Raw genomic sequence first — 18,238 nt, 5'->3', positions numbered from 1 at the left:
ACATTGCTCAGATGTTAGAACTATCGGGTGAGAGGTTTTAAAAAAGGATCGCTAACGTCTTAATCATGCCAGTGGAAAAGATCCATAACTTGCATACACAGATGGGGATTTCAGCAGAGGAGGAGTTGGTAGTGAAAAACAGTAGAGAGTAGAATGCCTTCAAGGGGCCTCTGGGTTGATGTGAATTGCCAGTGAACTTGAAGGAAGTCTATAGAAATTATCCAAATCGGGGCTGGTGAGATGGATGGCTGGGCAGATAAAGGTGCCTTGCCGCCAAGCCTGACCGGAATTTAATCTCCAGATCCCACATGGTGAACGGTGAGAACTGGCTCCACATTGGTTCTGTGGCACATTGTGGTGGCTACTCTTGGTTGTCAGCTTGACTATATCCGGAATGAACTACAATCCGGAAATGGAGGGCACACTTGTGATCTGGATCTTGAGGCAAGAAGACAACATGCCTTTGATCCAGATCTTGAGGCTGGAAGGCACACCTTTAATCCAGATCTTGAGGCGGGAAGGCACACCTTTAATCTGGGCCACACCTTCTGCTGGAGGTCTGTATAAGGACAGTGGAAGAATGCTTGCCCAAGCCATTCCTTCACTGGCCTTGGAGCCTGCTTTATGATTCTAGAATATACAGAAGACCAGCTGAGACACCCAGCCTTGTGGGACTAAGCAACTACTAGATTCTTGGACTTTCCATTCATAGCTAGCCATTGTTGGACTATAGCCTGTAAGTCATTCCAGTAAATTCATATGTATATACATATATAGTCATTCCATAAGTCTTATGACTCTAGAGAACCTTGACTGACTAATACACTCATGCATACCTATACAAAATCAGTCAATAAAAATATAATTAAAAATTATGGCTGGTGAGATGGCTCAGGGGTTAAAGACATTTGCTGCCAAGGTTGATGACCTGAGATCAGTCCCCAGGACCTATACTGTAGGAGAGAATTACTGCAGGTTGTCCTCTGACCTCTTCATGAATTCCATGGATGCACGATCTCTCCCCAAATAAACAAGTGTAAATAATTATCTAGTTGAAGTATGTGGGAATGGAAACCATACTCTCTGATTTCACCTTGTTTTGTAGCCCAGGCTAGGCACAGTTAATGGTCGTCCCCCCCACCCCCCAGACAGGGTTTCTCCTGTCCTGGATCTTGCTCAGCTGGCCTCAAACTCACAGAGATCTGCTTGGCTCTGCCTCCCGAGTGCTGGGATTAAAGGCATATGCTACCACTACCCAGTAGGCACAATCAATCTTATACACCTGGGTGACGTTGAACAGGTGTTACTTGCTCTGGATTTGAGCTTACTTGTCCAGGAGGTTGCATTTTGTGGATGAGATATGTATAGCAGGCAGAGCAGATTTGAAGTGTGATGGTTCTTGGTTCCGATGGTGATGCCCCCTCTCTTGGTCTTACAGATGGCATCCGAGGCAGAGCCCCACCCCCTGGGCATGTTTGAATGCCAGCTCTGTGCCTTGACAGCTCCTTACAGCTACGTGGGGCAGAAGCCCCCAGACACCCAAGCTGTTGTGTGAGTATGCACTTGGGCAGTGCTCAAGAAGTTCTGACCAGTACTGCTTGGCAGGTGCTGTGTAGAGTATGATACCTGGCTTGGGTGTTGTACTTTAGATCAGTCTTTGCCCTTGTTCTGAATGCTCCAGACATAGCCTGAGGAAGCCCCAGGCAAGGCTGCAAAGCTTTTTTAAAAACTCTGTGAGGACTCCCTGCCCTCCTTGTAGGTGCTGCTGACAGTTAGGCACTCGATCTGTCTATGAGGTGGAAGCCTTGTGGCCCAGGCCAAACAGCAATGGAGGAGCATGGTGGCTTTTTCATGTGGGGCTGTGCCCTATCCTGTCCCTGCTGGTGGCATCTGGGCTGGGTGGGTTCCCAGTGGTTCCTAAGGACCAGCTTCCTGAAGGTCTGCTTCATGCAGGCTGGGAACAGAGATGGTCCCAAGCTTGTTGATTTGCATGGCTCATCCTTCTTCAACCATCATGTGAGAAATCGGCAGGGGACCAGGCTCATTTCCTTGTCTTCCCTGGATTATCATGCCACTTGATTGCTCTCATCCTGATGTGTGTGGGACGGGGAAGAATGTGCCCCTTGCTGACCTCATGAGCCCACCTAGTGACTCCTACTTGCTCTGGAGTGCATTGAGAGGCTTCCACTGCACCTTGTGGAGCTGAGGCTGGGTCGCATCTCAGTTCCCACCTGTCCACCAGCTGCCAGGCTTTCTACCATTTCCCCACGGGGCGTAGGTAAACTAGTTCCTCCTGCTGAGGCTCCTGCTGCTGCTGTCCATCTCTGCCATGGCTCACAGCAGAATGTCCCTTTTCTACAGCCTCCTGGAGGAGAGCTACATCATGAAGGATCCCTTCTCCTCAGACAAGGCCAGGTTTCTGGTCCTCGGCGCGCGGTGCAGTGTGTGCGGCAGGCTGGTGTGTGTGGGCCCGGTAGGTACACCTGGGAACTTCCCGTTTTTGCGCGCCCCCCCCCCCCCCGCCCCCAGATCTGGGGACCTCCTGATCACCAGCTGGAAAAGGGGTGGGGGTTCTTAGATGACAGATAGCCTATCCTTGGGGTCAGAAGGGCAAAAGGAAGGGGCCAGTGAGGGCAGGTAGAGCGTCTCAGCCTGGGGTGAGTAGAGGAAATCTTAGCAGTTGGCCTTGCAGTAGTCCTACAGTAGTCTGAGAGTCCCCGGGCACCTGCTGCAGGGTCAGTGCACACAAGGGGCCTTGCCATAGGTCATGCCCAACAACTGTCCCCTCTCTTTGCTGTCTGGTTGATGTATGGGATGGTGGCAGGAGCCTCAGGTCCCACCACTTGGAGGAAAGACTGGAGGGAGCGTTTGAGGTCAACAGACTGGAAGAGTGGGCTGGGGCCAGCCTCTGAGGAACCTCAAGTGCCACTCCTTGGATTTGGGCTGTGCTTGGCAAGCATACGTGGGGGTTGCCTCAAGAATGCTATGCATCTTCCCCTTTCTTGGATTAACCGATACTTTGTTAGTAAGGTGATCTCCATTGCAAGGGATTGTTCCTCAGAAGTTCAAGCAGGATGGCCACCGCCAGCCCTTGGTGCTTTTTGTTGTTGTTGTTGCTCAGGTTGCTGCGTCTCCCTGTGCCTTATGTGGGGGAGGCGACACTGTGTCCCCCAATGTTCTAGCCCTGTTCCCTCTCACAGGACTGCAGCCTGTTCTACTCCAAGAGGGTCTGCCTCCCCTGCGTTCAGGAGAATATCAGTGCTTTCCCTCAGGAAATCCGGCAGGATGTGGAGAAGAGAAAGGGCGCCTCCAAGAGACCTTCCAGCCATCCCTGACTGGCGGGCACACAGCCTCCTCCTGTGCATTGTTGTGTTGGCTCGGCTGGGAGCTGTGTATCTGGCCTTCTCTGAACTGTGGAGTACCTGCAGTCCTGGGAACTGAGGAGCCGGCCAAGACTGAGGACAGACAGCAAGAGTGGATCCAGCTGCAGCTCCAGGGCTGGCCTCTGGTGGAGGTCAGGAGTGAGGGAAAGGGAGCCTCCTTCAGCAGACAGTTGGTAGACACTTCCTGTAGATGTACCTGTGGAGACTCCTAGCTTCTGTCCAGGACTTCCAAGTAACATGATGTCATCTGCCTGTAGGGAAATCAGCCTCTGAGGGCCAGTGGCAAGGCCCGAGGATATGCAAGGGTTACGTCATATCCTGGGCAATGCCTGGGGAATGATTTAAACCTCTACCCTGTAGCATGTTTATAATTAAAAACCTGAAGAATAAACTAATGGTTTAAGTAACCTTTTCACTGACCTACTTGGACACCCCGTGCATCCCATCGGGGCCAGTCTGTGAGGCTTGGTCTGTGCAAACCAGCCCTGTCCCAGCATCATTCAAAATGAACCAGCTAATTTTTAAAAATAGTTTATTTTTTTTAAACCATTAAGGCAAAACTGTACCCTGAAATTAACTCTTTACATTCATCAGTCTTACAGTAGGACATTCCAAACATACAGGTTCCCATAAATTCAGGATATAAATCAATGCATATAGTCAGTTCAATCTCCTATGGAGAAAATGAAGACTCAGTATTTTTTTTTAATTAAGGTTAAGTTATAGCCATTTTCTAATTGCCTGGAACCAATCAGTTCATATGACTAGAAAATTCTATTTGCCCTTCTGTGTTCACCCTGGATTCCTGATGTCCGGGGTAGCCCTGTATCCACAAACAGCTGGGAGGTGCGAGAGGCCGTTGGCACCAGCTCAATAATCCCCATTCAGAACTGTTCTTATCACAGAAGTGAAGGGCTGCAAGCCCCCAGGTCGGGCACCAAGGACAGTCGTGAGCAGGTGGCAGAAAGCCAGGCTCAGACCTTGCTTTGGAAATGATCATGTCCTCGTGCGTGTCCATCAGACCCCTCCCCTTGGGCTCTAGTGTGATGGGACTGTGGAACTTGGAGGGTGTTACGAAGACACACCGTGTAGAAATGTGGCCAGGACACTGGAAATGACGTGGGGACGAAGTGGAACAGCTCAGATTGCCACAGTTCTTTGGTAATTCATAGGTAACAATTCCCTGAATAGCAGACAGTTTTTAACCCGACAAGCCTACTCAGTGGCCTTGATAGAAACTCTGGTGTAAGGTTGGTGACTTCCAGCCAGGGTTCAGAAAGGCCTGGCTGGCAGAGATGGATACAAACAGATTGGTTTACACTTGTTGCAAGGGTAGAGAAAAAAAAGAATTGACTAAAGGAGCAGATTCACACATTGGGGAGAGATGGTGCACAGCTCAGGTGTGGGGTGTGCACTCATGGGCAGCGGTGTGTCGAGCGGGTTCAAGAGCCAGGCTTTGAACATAAACCGCACCGAACCCTGACTTAGAAGATTCCAGGTGTTGGGGATTAGACACACGATCACAAGCTAGTCAACTACTTGTATCAAAGTGTTTAAAAAACAAAAACAGAAATCACAGTATTTAAGATACAGCTATGAAGATAAGTCTTTTTCATTCAGTGCAGAAAACACAGTGACAAGTAACATGGATAATACTGACATCTTCCTAGAAAGGTGCCAAGTGGCATTCATCTGTTGTGAGGTACACTTAGTTTCAGGCCTGACGAAAGAGCTGGCTGTGCCTTTTTTTAAAGGGAATTTTCCCACAGTGACAACTTCACTAGGTCAGCAACTCACTGGTCTTCAGGGCCCGAATCCAGGCTCTATGTGACTGGACAAGTCCCAGGGGCCAGGGAAACATGCCCAAGTGTCCCCCCTGCAGGCCAGGGAGCCCAGAGATCCACCTGCCTTTGCTATGGCCTCACCACTGTCAGGGTGACCTGTGCCCTGGGGATGAATAAATGAATTGGAAGCTGGGTACAGGGGAAAGAGAAGAGGGGATCATTATTTCCCCTCTCTACAGAGAACTCCAGGGTTTTCCTATTTGACCCCAACTGGCAAACTTAAATAAAAAAGAATATGAAACGGAACCTGGTCACTGTCTATGACATAAAACTTGATATTTCTCATTTCCTTTTGCCAAGAATGGCACCTGGCAGCCACTAAGGTGTTGAGTGCTGTCAGCTGCTTGGTCAAGACATGGCCCTGACCATGGATGCAGTTTGGTCGGTTCTGGTTGGCACAGGACTCCCCAGAAAGTGCGCCTCACTATGCAACCATTCTCCCTGACAAAATGAATTCTCTTGGGGGAGCTAAGCAACGGGCAGCGTTTCTCATGTCTCAGATGAGATTCTGAGAAGTGGATGAGACAGCTGTTGGGGTCTGATGCTGAGAAAATGTCCCCGGGGTCCCAGGATGGTGACAGGCCAGGTGGCAGCAGCCTCTCACACTCTGTCCTGATAAGGGGCCACACATCTTTTCCTGATGAGCCTGAAGCCCACTCCACTGAGGTACAACCAGAGATGCCAACACATTCCTCAGAGGAGGCTCAGTGAGGAACATGATCCACTTATTTTAAACCCAAACCTGTCCTGATGCAGATTTTAGTGTGTGCTGTGTTTTCAGAGAAAGACAAAGGTCATCTCTGTTCTGAGTGCAGGCCGTTGCTCTAAAATTCTTGTCTTACTCTCTTCAAGGGTGTCAGTCATGCAAATGTGAACTGGGGTCAGAGTGGTACCTGGTGGGCCACCAGGAAACCAGGCTGGCCCTCCAGCCATCGGGCTGGTGGTGTCTACTTAAAGGTCGGTTTAGGTTCCTGTTCTCAGCCCTCCAGAGGCTGTGCGGGGGACACCGGGACCAACTCTGCATGCTGGGTGAGCAGTGGTAGGCAGCTGCTGCATTTTCCCAGTGGAATCTTCCTCTTGAAAGGCCACACAGGTGAAAGAGAGATTCCCTGAAGGTGGTAGGCTTTCCAGCTGTAGGAGGCCCCGGGCCAAAGGCTGGTCAATCTCGGGGCAACAGAAGAACTTTCAGCTGAAGTTCAGCAAGACATGTTCAAAACACATGGCCAGTGAGGCAGGACGGGACACACCAGTAGTTGAGGAAGAGGGGCAGCAAGGCTACTTGGTCCCCATCGGTCTCCAAGGAGTCTGGCACCAGGGGAGTCTTGCCATCAGTGACGGGAAGTGGCTCCACACCCCTGCTCTAGGGCTCCAGGAGCTAAGGTGGCATCTCTTATTGGGCTGTTGGCTGATGCCACTGACACCTTGCAGACCACAGCTGCCCACTTTCTCATTCCTAAATGTGCCACAGTATTTGACCTGGCATGCCTTGGGTTACTGTTACCTTGATAAGTCTTGACTAGTGGCCTGAAAGATCCTAGCACTATGTGGCCACATCGTGAATATCCTTCCCATTAATGAGAGTGCACAAAGTCAGTGACTTTCAAGCCGAGGCCACTGTGGTCCCTCCTGGCTTCACTGAGGATAACTTACTGGTGCTCTAAGAGAACCAAATCTTCATGAATACCATTGAGCATCAGCTAAGATGCAAACCGACACAGAACTTGTCAATCAGCTCTGTGATCCATGCTGAAAGCATACAGCAAGGGACTACTTTTTATAAGTTTTATGCAAGTTCAAATAGAAAAAAAAACCCTATGACTCAAAACTCACTTTCCAAGGTCACCTACACTGGAGCAGCATTTGCCTAAGGCCCATAAGAACAGAAGCCTACCCTGGTGGGGGACAGGGGCACGGAAGAGATTTGGAACTAGAATCCAACCTTTGACCCTCTAAACCTAGGACCAGCTCTAGCCCTGCAGGAAGGGCCAATGACTGGATAGGCCATGTGCCACAAAGGCTGGCTTCTTCCTGAAGGAGCTCAACCCTCACTGGGATCATATATGGAAATGATTTGCTCTGCCTCTGATTCTCAAAAAGCCTGGGCAGAGAGAGGGGGATGTTGTGGGATATTTGTGCACTGTGTGAAGATGTATTGTTGTGACTGGTGTAATAAAAAGCTGAAGGGACAATAGCTAGGCAGGAGGTATAGGTGGGATTTCCGGGGAGAGAAAGGAAGAGGGGGAGGAATCTAAGTGCATAGAAGACTCCAGGAGACATGGAGAAGACACAGGAGGTGCAAGGTGGAAGAGAGGTAACACCACGTGACAGACCATAGTTAATATAAAAGGGTTAATTTAGGTTATAAGAACTAGTTAGGAGCAAGTCTAAGCTATAGGTTGGGCTTTCATAATTAATAAGAAGTCTCTGTGTCATTATTTGGGAGCTGGCTGGTGGGACAGAAAGAGACTCGTTATAGGAGGAAGGGAGGAAGCCAGTAAGTGCGTAAATCTTAGTGGTTTTTTGTTTTTGTTTTTCAAGACAGGGTTTCTTTGTGTAGTCCTGGCTGTCCCAGAACTAGCTTGGTAGACCAAGCTGACCCTACCAGGCTGGCCCCAAACCCACAGAGGTCCACCTGCCTCTGCCTCCCGAGTGCTGGGATTAAAGATGTGCACCACCACCACCCTACCATAAGTGTGCAAATCTTAAAGCATGTCTTGATCCTAATTTTCCCTTTTTCCTCCTTGAAATGTCATGGCCATATTTTTCTTCCTACTGTTTTCATAATACTGATAGTAAACATTTTATCAGCATCAATCTTTAAAAACAAAACAGGGTCTCGTGCAGCACAGACTGGCATCAAACTTAATTATGTATCTGAAGGTGACCTTGAACGTCTGCTGAGGTTAGAGGCATGTACCACCATGCCCGGCATAAAGCAGCACTAGGGATTAGGGGAAGCCCTCTACCAAATGTGAGCTACATCCTCAACTCCTTAGCAGTATCCATCTTGATCGTTCTTTAATAACAAATAATGATAATGTCGGAAGAGCCAAAATTTTCTAAAGATGGGGCAGGGGCATAAAAGATACAACCTGATCTGAAATATGCAGTCACCCTCTTGGAGGGCAGGTACTGGCAGGTCCGTGAGGTCTGAGAATTCTTTGCGCATGTTTCTCTTGAAGATGGTCAGCACTGCCTTCCCAATGGGACCGAGGAAAAGGGACTTTACCATCTAATTCTTTGAAACAACAACAACAAACCAATCAAGTGTTGTGAGATCTTTGATTGGGTACAAATAGGATCCAGGGTGACCAGATCCTCCCAGCCTGGGTAGCAACGTCACTTTTGTCTTCTCTACTCCAGGTAGTATCTCCCCACCAAGAGTTTAAAAAAAAAAAAGCCATAAAGTGTCTTATTAAAGGAGCTGCCAGAGGGGCCTGGAAGAGCGTTTACAAATCTGTCAATCCATCTCTGGAATTGCTGTCATGCCCACACGCTCCGGGTTCAACATGAACAGGATTGCAGAACTAGTCACTCGGGCTCATCCTGTCTTTGTGTATCAGACATTAGCTCAAGCCTCCTGAGGCTTCTTGAGATTGTAGCTTTCTGGGAACTTCTACGAAAACCCGGAAATGCTTTTCCCGCCCCCCCCCCCCCACACATTAGTTATACCCTCCAAAACAGTGAATCAACAAAGAAAATGATGGGGCTGCATTCTAACCATTCTTGAATGTTCTCAGAAGCCAGCTCTCTTTCTTAGAGCCAGGAAACGGAAGTGAAGCCTTCCCAGTAAACATTTTTTTTTTTTTGCCATGTTTAAATGGCTAGCCTTGGGCCACATCTTGACTTGTAGGTTTTAAAGATTAAAAAGTGCAGATTAGTTTTCGGGATTTACAAGGGCACACACAGTCAGAAGGACGGGTAAGCAGAGAAAAGAACACTCAGACTTGGGAGGTTACACATTAATTAATGGCAAATTATAAATGTGATGTAGAGAGGTGCATTGATTAACATTGGACCAGTTAAGATCAGACTGGGGATTGCCATTCTCCGTGATTGTCTGAATCCTATTAGCCTCCGATCACCAGCATTTGAATAGTAGGCATTCTTAGAAGTGCCCATTCAGAAAGGAAAGATGTGGGAAGAGCCTCCATTACCTAGGCTCAGCCCTCTTCATCTCCAAGGGTAGGAGGGTGGCCATCTGTGCAAATCCCTGCTCTCCTGTGTGGGGCTGCAGACCTCAGAGGTCCCTGGACGGTCATCTCAAGAAAAATCAGTACATGTCCCTGTAGATCTCCTGCAGTAGCGGGTGCAATGCTGCGTCAGACTCGGTCTTCTTGATGACCTGCACGAGCTGCGCATGCTCCGTGACCAGCTGCCGAAGGTCCACCATTTTTTGAAGAAGTTTTGGGAAGAGAAAGGTATCATCCGGATGGTTGCTCTGCAGGTGGAGCTTGAGCACGTGCACGATCCCCTCCTGCATCTTCTCAATGTATCCTATGTTTAGAAGGCCAGGCCGATCTACGCTCAAAAGAAGAAAGAGACGTCTGAGTGTGACCATCCGAGAGCCACTGGTCCGTGGAGGAGCCAAGTGTTGCTGCTTGTGGCCCCGTGGAGAAGGCGCTGAGTGACCTTCACATGGCAACCTGACCAGAGGTCAGACAGACTTTTCCACAGTCACTGGCTCTGATGGGGACAGACTAACACGCCTAGTTATTTACAGGATCAGCACATAGGGCTGGTCCCCCCTTATGGTGCAGTCTCTACTTTTGGATTTACCTGACAAGCCCCAAACCATGCCACATCTTTGTGTAGTGTGTAGTGAAGAAATGAAGTACTTCCTCCCGGATGAAAGCTAAGCACCTAAGGAGTGGGACAGGATCAGGCTCTGCCTTAAAGCAATGTTATCGGTATCTCTGGTGAGTCCCAGGTGGAGAGCAGACTGAGAAGTGACCAGGGCTAGGGAGGATCATGGCTGGACAGTATGCCAAGGAGCCCCTGGAGTTGGGAGAGGACCCAGCAGGAAGTACCATTGCTCACACCAGGTGACCTTCCTGGTACAGTCTCAGGTCCTAGCCCATCCAGACAGCTGTGCCTTTTTAAGCCTCATCCATCCATGACTAGGGCTTAAAAGCTGCTAATGATGTAGTGTTTATCTTTTCTTTTTGGCACATGTATGGGGATAGAAGACAACATTTTATTTACAATATAGAATTATTTATTTCATAATTCATGTTTGCTATTGGGAGCTGGTTTTCTCTTTCTAATTTTATTTGGCTCCAGAGATCAAACAGGAGCAGTCAGGCTTGCAAGAGCTTTGCCCACTGGCCCAGCTCACTGGTCCTTATTTATGTTTGGAACATCTTACTGATAACATATACTTATTTCATCTATTTTGTTTCTGTTTCCAGAGTGTAGTGACATCTCTAAGGCATATTACCAACTATTATGTCATTTGTATCAGTTTTTCCTTTACAGAAAGTTCAGAAATTTAATCTTTTTTTTTTTTAATCATGACTTATTTATTTATTTATTATGTATACAGTGTTCTGCCTACATGTATGCTTGCAGGCCAGAAGAGGGCACCAGATCTCATTATGGATGGTTGTGAGCCACCCTGTGGTTGCTGGGAATTGAACTCAGGACCTCTGGAAGAGCAGCCAGTGCTCTTAACCACTGAGCCATCTCTCCAGCCCCCAGAAATTTAATCTTTTTTTTTTATTTTTTAAGATTTATTTATTTATTATGTATACAGAAGAGGGTGCCAGATCTCATTACAGATGGTTGTGAGCCACCATGTAGGTGCTGGGAATTGAACTCAGGACCTCTGGAAGAGCAGTCGGTGCTCTTAACCTCTGAGCCATCTCTCCAGCCCCAGAAATTTAATCTTAATATTTAAAAGCAAAGCAGACACCATGGTTATCAAAATGTAGAGAATATACAATTATGATATTTTAGTTTGATAATCTGATTGAAATTTAAAATGTGTCCTTTTATAAATTTATCTTGTTTTTAAAAGTGGTTTTATTTGTATATATTTATTTTAATTATGTGTATACAACATGTGTGTTGGGAGGGTTGGGGATGCCCGTGAGTACAGCTCTCCAGAAGGCCAGAAGTGGGCATGGGATCCTCTGGAGCTGGAGTTCTAGGCAACTGTGAACTGTCTTGACATGGATTCTGGGAACTGAACTCAGGTTCTCTGCAAAAATAGCACATACTCTTAACCACTGAAGCCATCTCTCCAGCTCCTGATGTAGCTTTTAATCTTCGTTGTTTCCGTAGTAAAATAAATATAACAACTAAGGTTTTCACGTTTGTATGTTTTTGAGGCAGGCCATGTGTGTGGAGGTCAGATGACATTGTTGTTTGAGACAGGGTTTCTCACTGGCCTGGAACTCTTCACCAAGTAGGCAGGTCTGGCTGTCCAGCCAGCCCCAAGGATCTGTGTGCCTCTGCCTCCACAGCACTGCGGTTACAAGAGCATGCCCACACACCCAGCTTTGGTTTTTTTGTTTAAATGTGGGTTCTGGGTTTGAACTCAAGCACTCACACTTGTGTGGCAAGCACCTTCCTGACAACCATCTTCCCAACCCCACGGCTAACGTTTACAAAGGTGGAAGGACCCCCGCTTCACAGTTTTAGCTTCACCATGACAAGTTTCCTATTTTCCATATGGAGCAGTTTCCATATCCACAGGATCAGTGCAGGACTGCAGCCATGAAAGGCTGTGTGTGTGTGTGGACCTCTGCATTGGCTTCCCACCCTCCCCGCCACACCCCATCACACAAGGGACCCCGGCAAACTCTGTAGAGCTGTGGTGTTTTTCTGCTTTGCAGGAGTAACGACACTTCTTCCGTTCATCTAGCCACCAGCCAGCCAGTGACTGTGAAGGGCAGGATGGCTTCTGGCAGCCGGGAAGAATGGTCACCCATAGATCTATGCCAAGGCCAGGCAAGGTCAGCTGGGCTTACAGTAGGTGGATGACCTTCCCAGACTAGAGAGAAGGCTATTTAAAGAAGTGCAATGCTGAGCCAAATATCAGGGACCACAGGGGCCAGCTTCCCCAGAGAGGCCCGATCTTCCTTCCCTGGGATCGTTCCTTCTGGCAAAGCAGACCTTGCATCTGCTTCCGGTTAGCATGATCGTTTTCAGCATGAATTAACATCAGCATTAACAGCAACAGCGCTGCACCTGCACTGTACTTTCCGTACTATTATCTACTACAATCATTATAATATTAATAGTACCAATTATCACCATATATTACGTGTATCTAAGACACATTTGATATAATCGTATGGTCAGTGGAGCATATATTTAATTTAGGCATATAATATGCCAATATGCATTAGTGGATACTATAATAAGAACACAACCACAACATATAATAGGTATATTCTCAATTCTACTCGGTAGTAACTCGGGCTCAGAAATCATCCCACCCTGCCAGTGCCCACTTCAATGTATCAGAGCCCAGGCTGGCACTGTATTGACAACCATTGAGTTCCTCCAGAGAGAAAGCCTGTAAGTACTCAACAGTGGCATATCAACTTACCTCCACAGCAAATTATAGCAGCCACAAAAAGGGAAATGTCACTGTCATCCAGTTCTAGGGCGTTGAACTTCATCGCAAAATCAAACTTGGGTTCCAGGATGTCACAGAATGGTTTCCTCAGGTTCTTGAGGAACTCTCGCGTGATGAAGCCGTTGCCGTAGGCTACCAGCATCCCGTCTTTGTTCATCATGGAGGACAGCATTGTGAATATGGCTTCGTACACACCATACTTTAGCAAGGTAACTTGGTCATTCAAGTCCAAGTTTGCAAAGCCTGGGATGGCCTTGGCGAATTCTGTGAGCTCAGTGACGGTCTCCACGGACATGCACTGGCAACAGTGGAAGATTCGGACTCCTGCCTCCTTATTTTGGATGCCATTGGCCACCATCTTGGCCACAAGCGTCTTCTCAGCCATACACAAGGTCTCCATGTCGTGTATGACGAAAGGCTACAAAGGAAGGTTCTGGAGTCAATCAAGTGACGCCTCTTGGACAAACTATGTAGTCCCCTTAAACATCAGTGAACTCACGATAAGCTACTGTGGCCAATCTCCCAGCTTGGTGCCTATTTGATTTAAAATATGTGTGCAGTGCAGTCCTGCCATTGGGCAACTTTAAAATCAGACAATCTAAGACTTGGCAGAAAACTAACGAAATCAGTCAGTAAGGTAATAACAGTTGTCAGGGCTGGGAAGTTGACTTGGTGGGTAAGAAGAGCACTTGCTGCTCTTGCAGAGGACATCGGTTTGACTTCCAGCTCACACCTGTTCCTAACCCCAGTTCCAGAGAATCTAATGTCTTCTTCTGACCCATGCAGCACCAGGCAGGAAGGATGTGCATGGATATAAACACAGGCATGCAAATATATGCTAAACATGACTGGCTTTGTGTAGAAATCAACAGGCCTTGTTCAGCTCTGTAGAGTAGGAGTGAGAACAGCTCCCAGTGTGCCTTTCAGGGCAGAAGACAGCCTCATGTCAGTGACCTATCCTGGAACAAGGGCCAAATCCCAGCCTGCCTCCCTCTATGCTGCAGCACCATGGCATCCACACCTGCAGGTCCTGCCTCTTTAGAAAGTCTAGTGGACAGCCCAGCTTTGTCACTACTGTGTAAGCATGCGACGGTTACTCTGGATTGTCACATTGGTGGGATTCAGAATCACCGATGAGATGAACTGTAAGGACATTTCTAGAGAGGTTTACCTGAGGTGGAAGACCCACCCTGAATGTGGGCGACACCATTCCCTAGGCTGGAGTGCCGGACTGAATTTAAGGAGAGTCAGCCCCGTTCATCTCTACTTCCTGACTGAGGCCACAACGTGACCGGCTGCCTCGTGCTCCACCATGCCTTCCCTATCACGATGGACCAGACCCTCAAACTGTGAACTAAAATCAACCCAGCATTAACTTATGTTCATCAGGTATTTTGTCAGAGCGACTGGACAAGCAACAAATAAAGGGACCAAAGGAAATTAGCTAAGAGATGCCGAATCTTTATAGCTACTGCCACACCATTCACAAGAGACAAATGTGGAATCAACAAGGATGTCCACTGACAGACGAACGAATATGCCAATAGAATATTATTTAGCCATAAAAAGGACATCCTGGTACTTGTCACCAGATGGAAGAAACTGGAGGGCACAAATACCATGTATTGTCATTCATGTGAGTGCTAAAAATGTTGGCCTCACAGGAACAGAGTAGAGAAGAGACTCTGGAGAGAAAGAAGAGGGGATAGAGAGAGGTCTGGTAATGCCATTGACTCCAGATATATTATATTTTTCATAAGGAATTTCAAGGGAGTTTGAACTTTCTGGACACATGACACTGACATATTTAAGGAGGGGGACATAGTGCTCTGATTTTATCAGCACGCAGTTTGTCCTTGCATCTAATTTTCAAACTATATTCCACAAATGTGTACAATTTAAAAATATAAGCTGTTTAAAAAACAGCTCGTTGCTGGAACAAACAATTGTTTGCAGTCACTGCGCTCAGAGGGATTAAATGTCAGGGGCCCTGAGAAGGCCAGCATTTACCCTACCACTGGCCAGAATTCATATTTGTCAAGCAGAAGTGACAGCATTAAGGGATCTGAATTTTGTGAGCATCTATAACACACACACACACACACAGTGGATGTAATGTGGCCAGGTATTGCTTCAATCCCTCCTGGTGTATCTGAGCGCAGAGCAGGGGCATTCCAGCTACCTAGGAGGTTCCTGGCACTCCCTCGACCCCCATGCTCAGCTGTCAAGAGCATCTTCAGGAACCACACAATAGATGCACAGTCAAGGCACCTGGGATGTGCCTGGTACAGAGGCAGGAAGATGTGTGGAGAAGAAGCAATTGGCTGTGAGGTGTTTAAGCAGCGCCTGGTCTTGAAATACAGTGCTGGACCAAAAAATCTGATTCCTCCATGTTGATGAAAGGAGATAGATGTATTAAAAATGACTCACTGTGGGACTAGAGGGATGGCTCAGTGGTTAAGTGCACTGCCTGCCTTTCAGAGTATCTGGTTCCACGGAGCACCCACGTGGTGGCTTACAACAATCTGTAACTCTAGTCCCAGGGGACCCAAACTCCTCTTCTACTTCCAAAGGCACTGCACACACGTGGTGCAAAGATGTACATGCAGGCAAAAGTGCCCATACACATAAAATAATAATAATAATAATAATAATAATAATAATAATAATAATAATAATAATAAAAAGACTCACGGACATTCTATGGGCAAAACTCAGAGCCGAGCTTCTGAGTATCTCAAGTCAGAACAAGGTAGACAAAAAAAAAAAAAAAGAGTTTCTCTCAAAGTTTTAACAACAGGTCTGATAACCACTTTTGGAATAATTTGGGGACAGCTTCAGAAAAAAACAACAGAGAAAGTCTGATTTAAAGGGATTACAGAAATACAGTAGGTCTGGTGGACGTTTTTAGCTTGGCAGGTAAAAGTGTCTGTTTCCAAGCCTGAAAACCTGAGTTTGATCCCTGGGACCCACATAATAGATGAAGACTCTTGCTAAAAGACAAGAATTCTGAGTTACAGGGCTGGAGAGATGGCTCAGTAGTTAAAAAAGCAAGTACTGTTCAACCTACAACTGTCCTGTAGGTTGTCTTCTGACCTCCATGCACATGCCCACACATATACAGGCTAAATTTAATACAATTTTCAATAATTAAAATTAAATGTCCATACTGAGTGAGTACCGATTTTAAAGACTGTTTGCAATTCTGGAGATTGTGTAGGCTGGGAAAGCTTCTCTATCACAGAGTCAGACTCTCAGCCCTGGGACTTTTTTTTTCCCTTGTCATTATTGCCCCAACACTCCAGCATAATGATCATTTCCATAGCGTTCACATTCTGTCAGATGTTACAAGGCAGTCGAGTGAGTTAAGAGTTTAGAGAAGACATTCGTGTGATTCTCTGTGATTGCTGTGGTATCTTAAAAAGGGCTTGTAAGGGCTGGAGAGATAGCTCAGTGGTTAAGAGCACTGTCTGCTCTTCCAGAGGTCCTGAGTTCAATTCCTAGCAACCCCATGGTGGCTCACAACCATCTGTAGTGGGAACTGATACCCTCTTCTGGAATAAAGGAGTACATGCAGATAGAGTACTCATTTAGATGAAATAAATAAAATCTTTTTTTTTTTTTTTAAAGGGTCTTGAGCATGAATCTGTAAGCAAGATACCTGGCAGCTTGGCTCTGACTTTGGCCCACAGAATGTCTGTGAGTCATTTTTAAAAATCATTTTATGTGTATTGCACCACATGTATGCAGTGCCCTTGGAGGTAGAAGGGGAGTTCGGGTCCCCTGGGCCTAGAGTTAAATGCTTTCCTTCATAAGAGTTGCCGTGGTCATGGAGCCTCTTCACAGCAACAGAACACTGACTGAGACAGGGTCATTACCTTCGTTCTACATTGTCCTTTCCTAACGTGCACTCAGCAGAGATAAAAGTGGAAAGCAATCAAACACATAGTCAAGATGTAGAGAAACCCAGTGAGTAGGGCGGGACCTCCCGGAGTCTTTGACATGGCAAATGCGCCCTGGAACTCTTCCAGAAGGGGGCTGTGGGGAGTGGTGGGTTCCAGGGGACTTGATTATCACTGGAGGGCATCTCCAAGGACTAGTGCAGCCTCAGCTACACAGCTCACAGGGTGAAGCAGAAGGAATAGGTGCCCTCTTGCTAAAAGACAATTAAGAATTCTGAGTTACAGGGCTGGAGAGATGGCTCAGTAGTTAAAAAGCAAGCACCGTTCTTTTTGTTCTTGTTGTTTTGTTTTGTTTCGAGACAGGGTTTCTCTGTGTAGTTTTGGTGCCTGTCCTGGAACTTGCTCTGTAAACAAGGCTGGCCTCGAACTCACAGAGATCTTCCTGCCTCTGCCTCCTGAGTGCTGGGATTAAAGGCGTGCACCATAGCTGCCTGGCGCAAGCACTGTTCTTATAGAGAACCTCAGTACAGTTCCCAGCACCACACTGGGCAGCTCACAACGCCTGTAACTCCAGCTCTAGTGCCCTCTTCTGGCCTCTGTGGGCACCTCCACTCATGTGTACACACACACACCCATCTACACATGATTAAAAACACAATTACTCTTTAAAAATTCTAAGGCGGTTGGGCATGGAGGCACATGCCTGTTATTCTAGTATTCAGAAGGCTGAGGTAGGAGGGTCCCATGAGTTTAAAAGCAGCCTGGGCTAGTGAGACACTGTCTCTCACAAAAAAAGCTAGGCACAGTGGCACAGGCCCTTAATTGCAGCACTAGGGAGGCAAGAGGGTCTCTGTGAGTTCAAGGCTATGCTGGTCTACATAGCAAGTTCCATGCCAGCCAAAGCTACACAGTGACGCCCGGAGGACAGGTCGATATGGTGACTAGACGTTTTATTTTTTATGATTTATTTAATTATATATTTAGTGTGTGCATGTGTGTAGGGGGGACAGACAGCGAGACAGACCGAGACAGAGAATTTAAGTGAACCATGTGCATGCAGGTGCCCAAGTAGGCTGCAGGAGGCTAGCAGACCCTCTGTAACTAAGGTTACAGGCAGTTACGAGCAAAGAGCCATATCTCTGGCCCTAACTTCTAGACATCTAAGAAGCTATCGAAAGGCCTCTTTGGAAGCCAGGAGGAACAACTGTTTCCAATTCTGCCACTTTCAAATCAAGAGGGAAGAAGTCCCAAGAAGTGTTTTAGGGCCATCACCAGGGGTCCTGGTCATTTTCTGGCTCATGTGTCTGAAATTCCAGGGGCTCAAATCAGACCCAGGGTCCAGAAGGAAACCAATGGTCTCATCTGTCTCCTCAGCCCTTCTCCCAGCTAAACTCACCATTCCCCCACACTTGCCTTCAGACCTTAACAAAATCCTACCTCCAGGTCCCCATCCCCCAACCAGTTCTAGGATGTCTCTGGGCCTCCACTTCTTGTGGTGGGTCTTTTACAAGGAGTGACTTG

At 47.3% G+C, this 18,238-nt stretch overlaps 2 protein-coding genes across 3 annotated transcripts in view; one reads left to right on the top strand and one right to left on the bottom strand.

Moving 5' to 3' along the window:
- Window positions 1–1,438: 1,438 nt before the first annotated feature.
- Window positions 1,439–3,790, top strand: Cdpf1 (cysteine rich DPF motif domain containing 1). The gene is made up of 3 exons (XM_052748563.1): window positions 1,439–1,551; window positions 2,362–2,473; window positions 3,201–3,790. The coding sequence occupies exons 1-3, from the start codon at window positions 1,439–1,441 to the stop codon at window positions 3,333–3,335; spliced, it is 360 nt and encodes a 119-aa protein (XP_052604523.1). The 3' UTR covers window positions 3,336–3,790.
- A 108-nt stretch (window positions 3,791–3,898) lies between these two features.
- The window catches only part of Ppara (peroxisome proliferator activated receptor alpha), a 74,738-nt gene continuing 60,398 nt past the window's right edge, over window positions 3,899–18,238 (bottom strand). For both annotated transcript variants that reach the window (XM_052748562.1, XM_052748561.1), the window contains exons 7-8: window positions 12,786–13,233; window positions 3,899–9,748 (exon numbers count right to left, since the gene is read on the bottom strand). In XM_052748562.1, coding sequence (XP_052604522.1) covers window positions 9,501–9,748; window positions 12,786–13,233 — 696 coding nt within the window. In that variant the 3' untranslated portion in view covers window positions 3,899–9,500. The remainder of the gene's footprint in view (window positions 9,749–12,785; window positions 13,234–18,238) is intronic.

The sequence above is a fragment of the Peromyscus californicus genome, unplaced genomic scaffold, assembly GCF_007827085.1.
Source record: "Peromyscus californicus insignis strain IS unplaced genomic scaffold, ASM782708v3 Scaffold_20__1_contigs__length_68692818, whole genome shotgun sequence".
Lineage (NCBI taxonomy): Eukaryota > Metazoa > Chordata > Mammalia > Rodentia > Cricetidae > Peromyscus > Peromyscus californicus.
The sequence above is the reverse complement of the archived record's forward strand: the minus strand, read 5'-3'. Positions and strand labels throughout refer to the sequence as shown.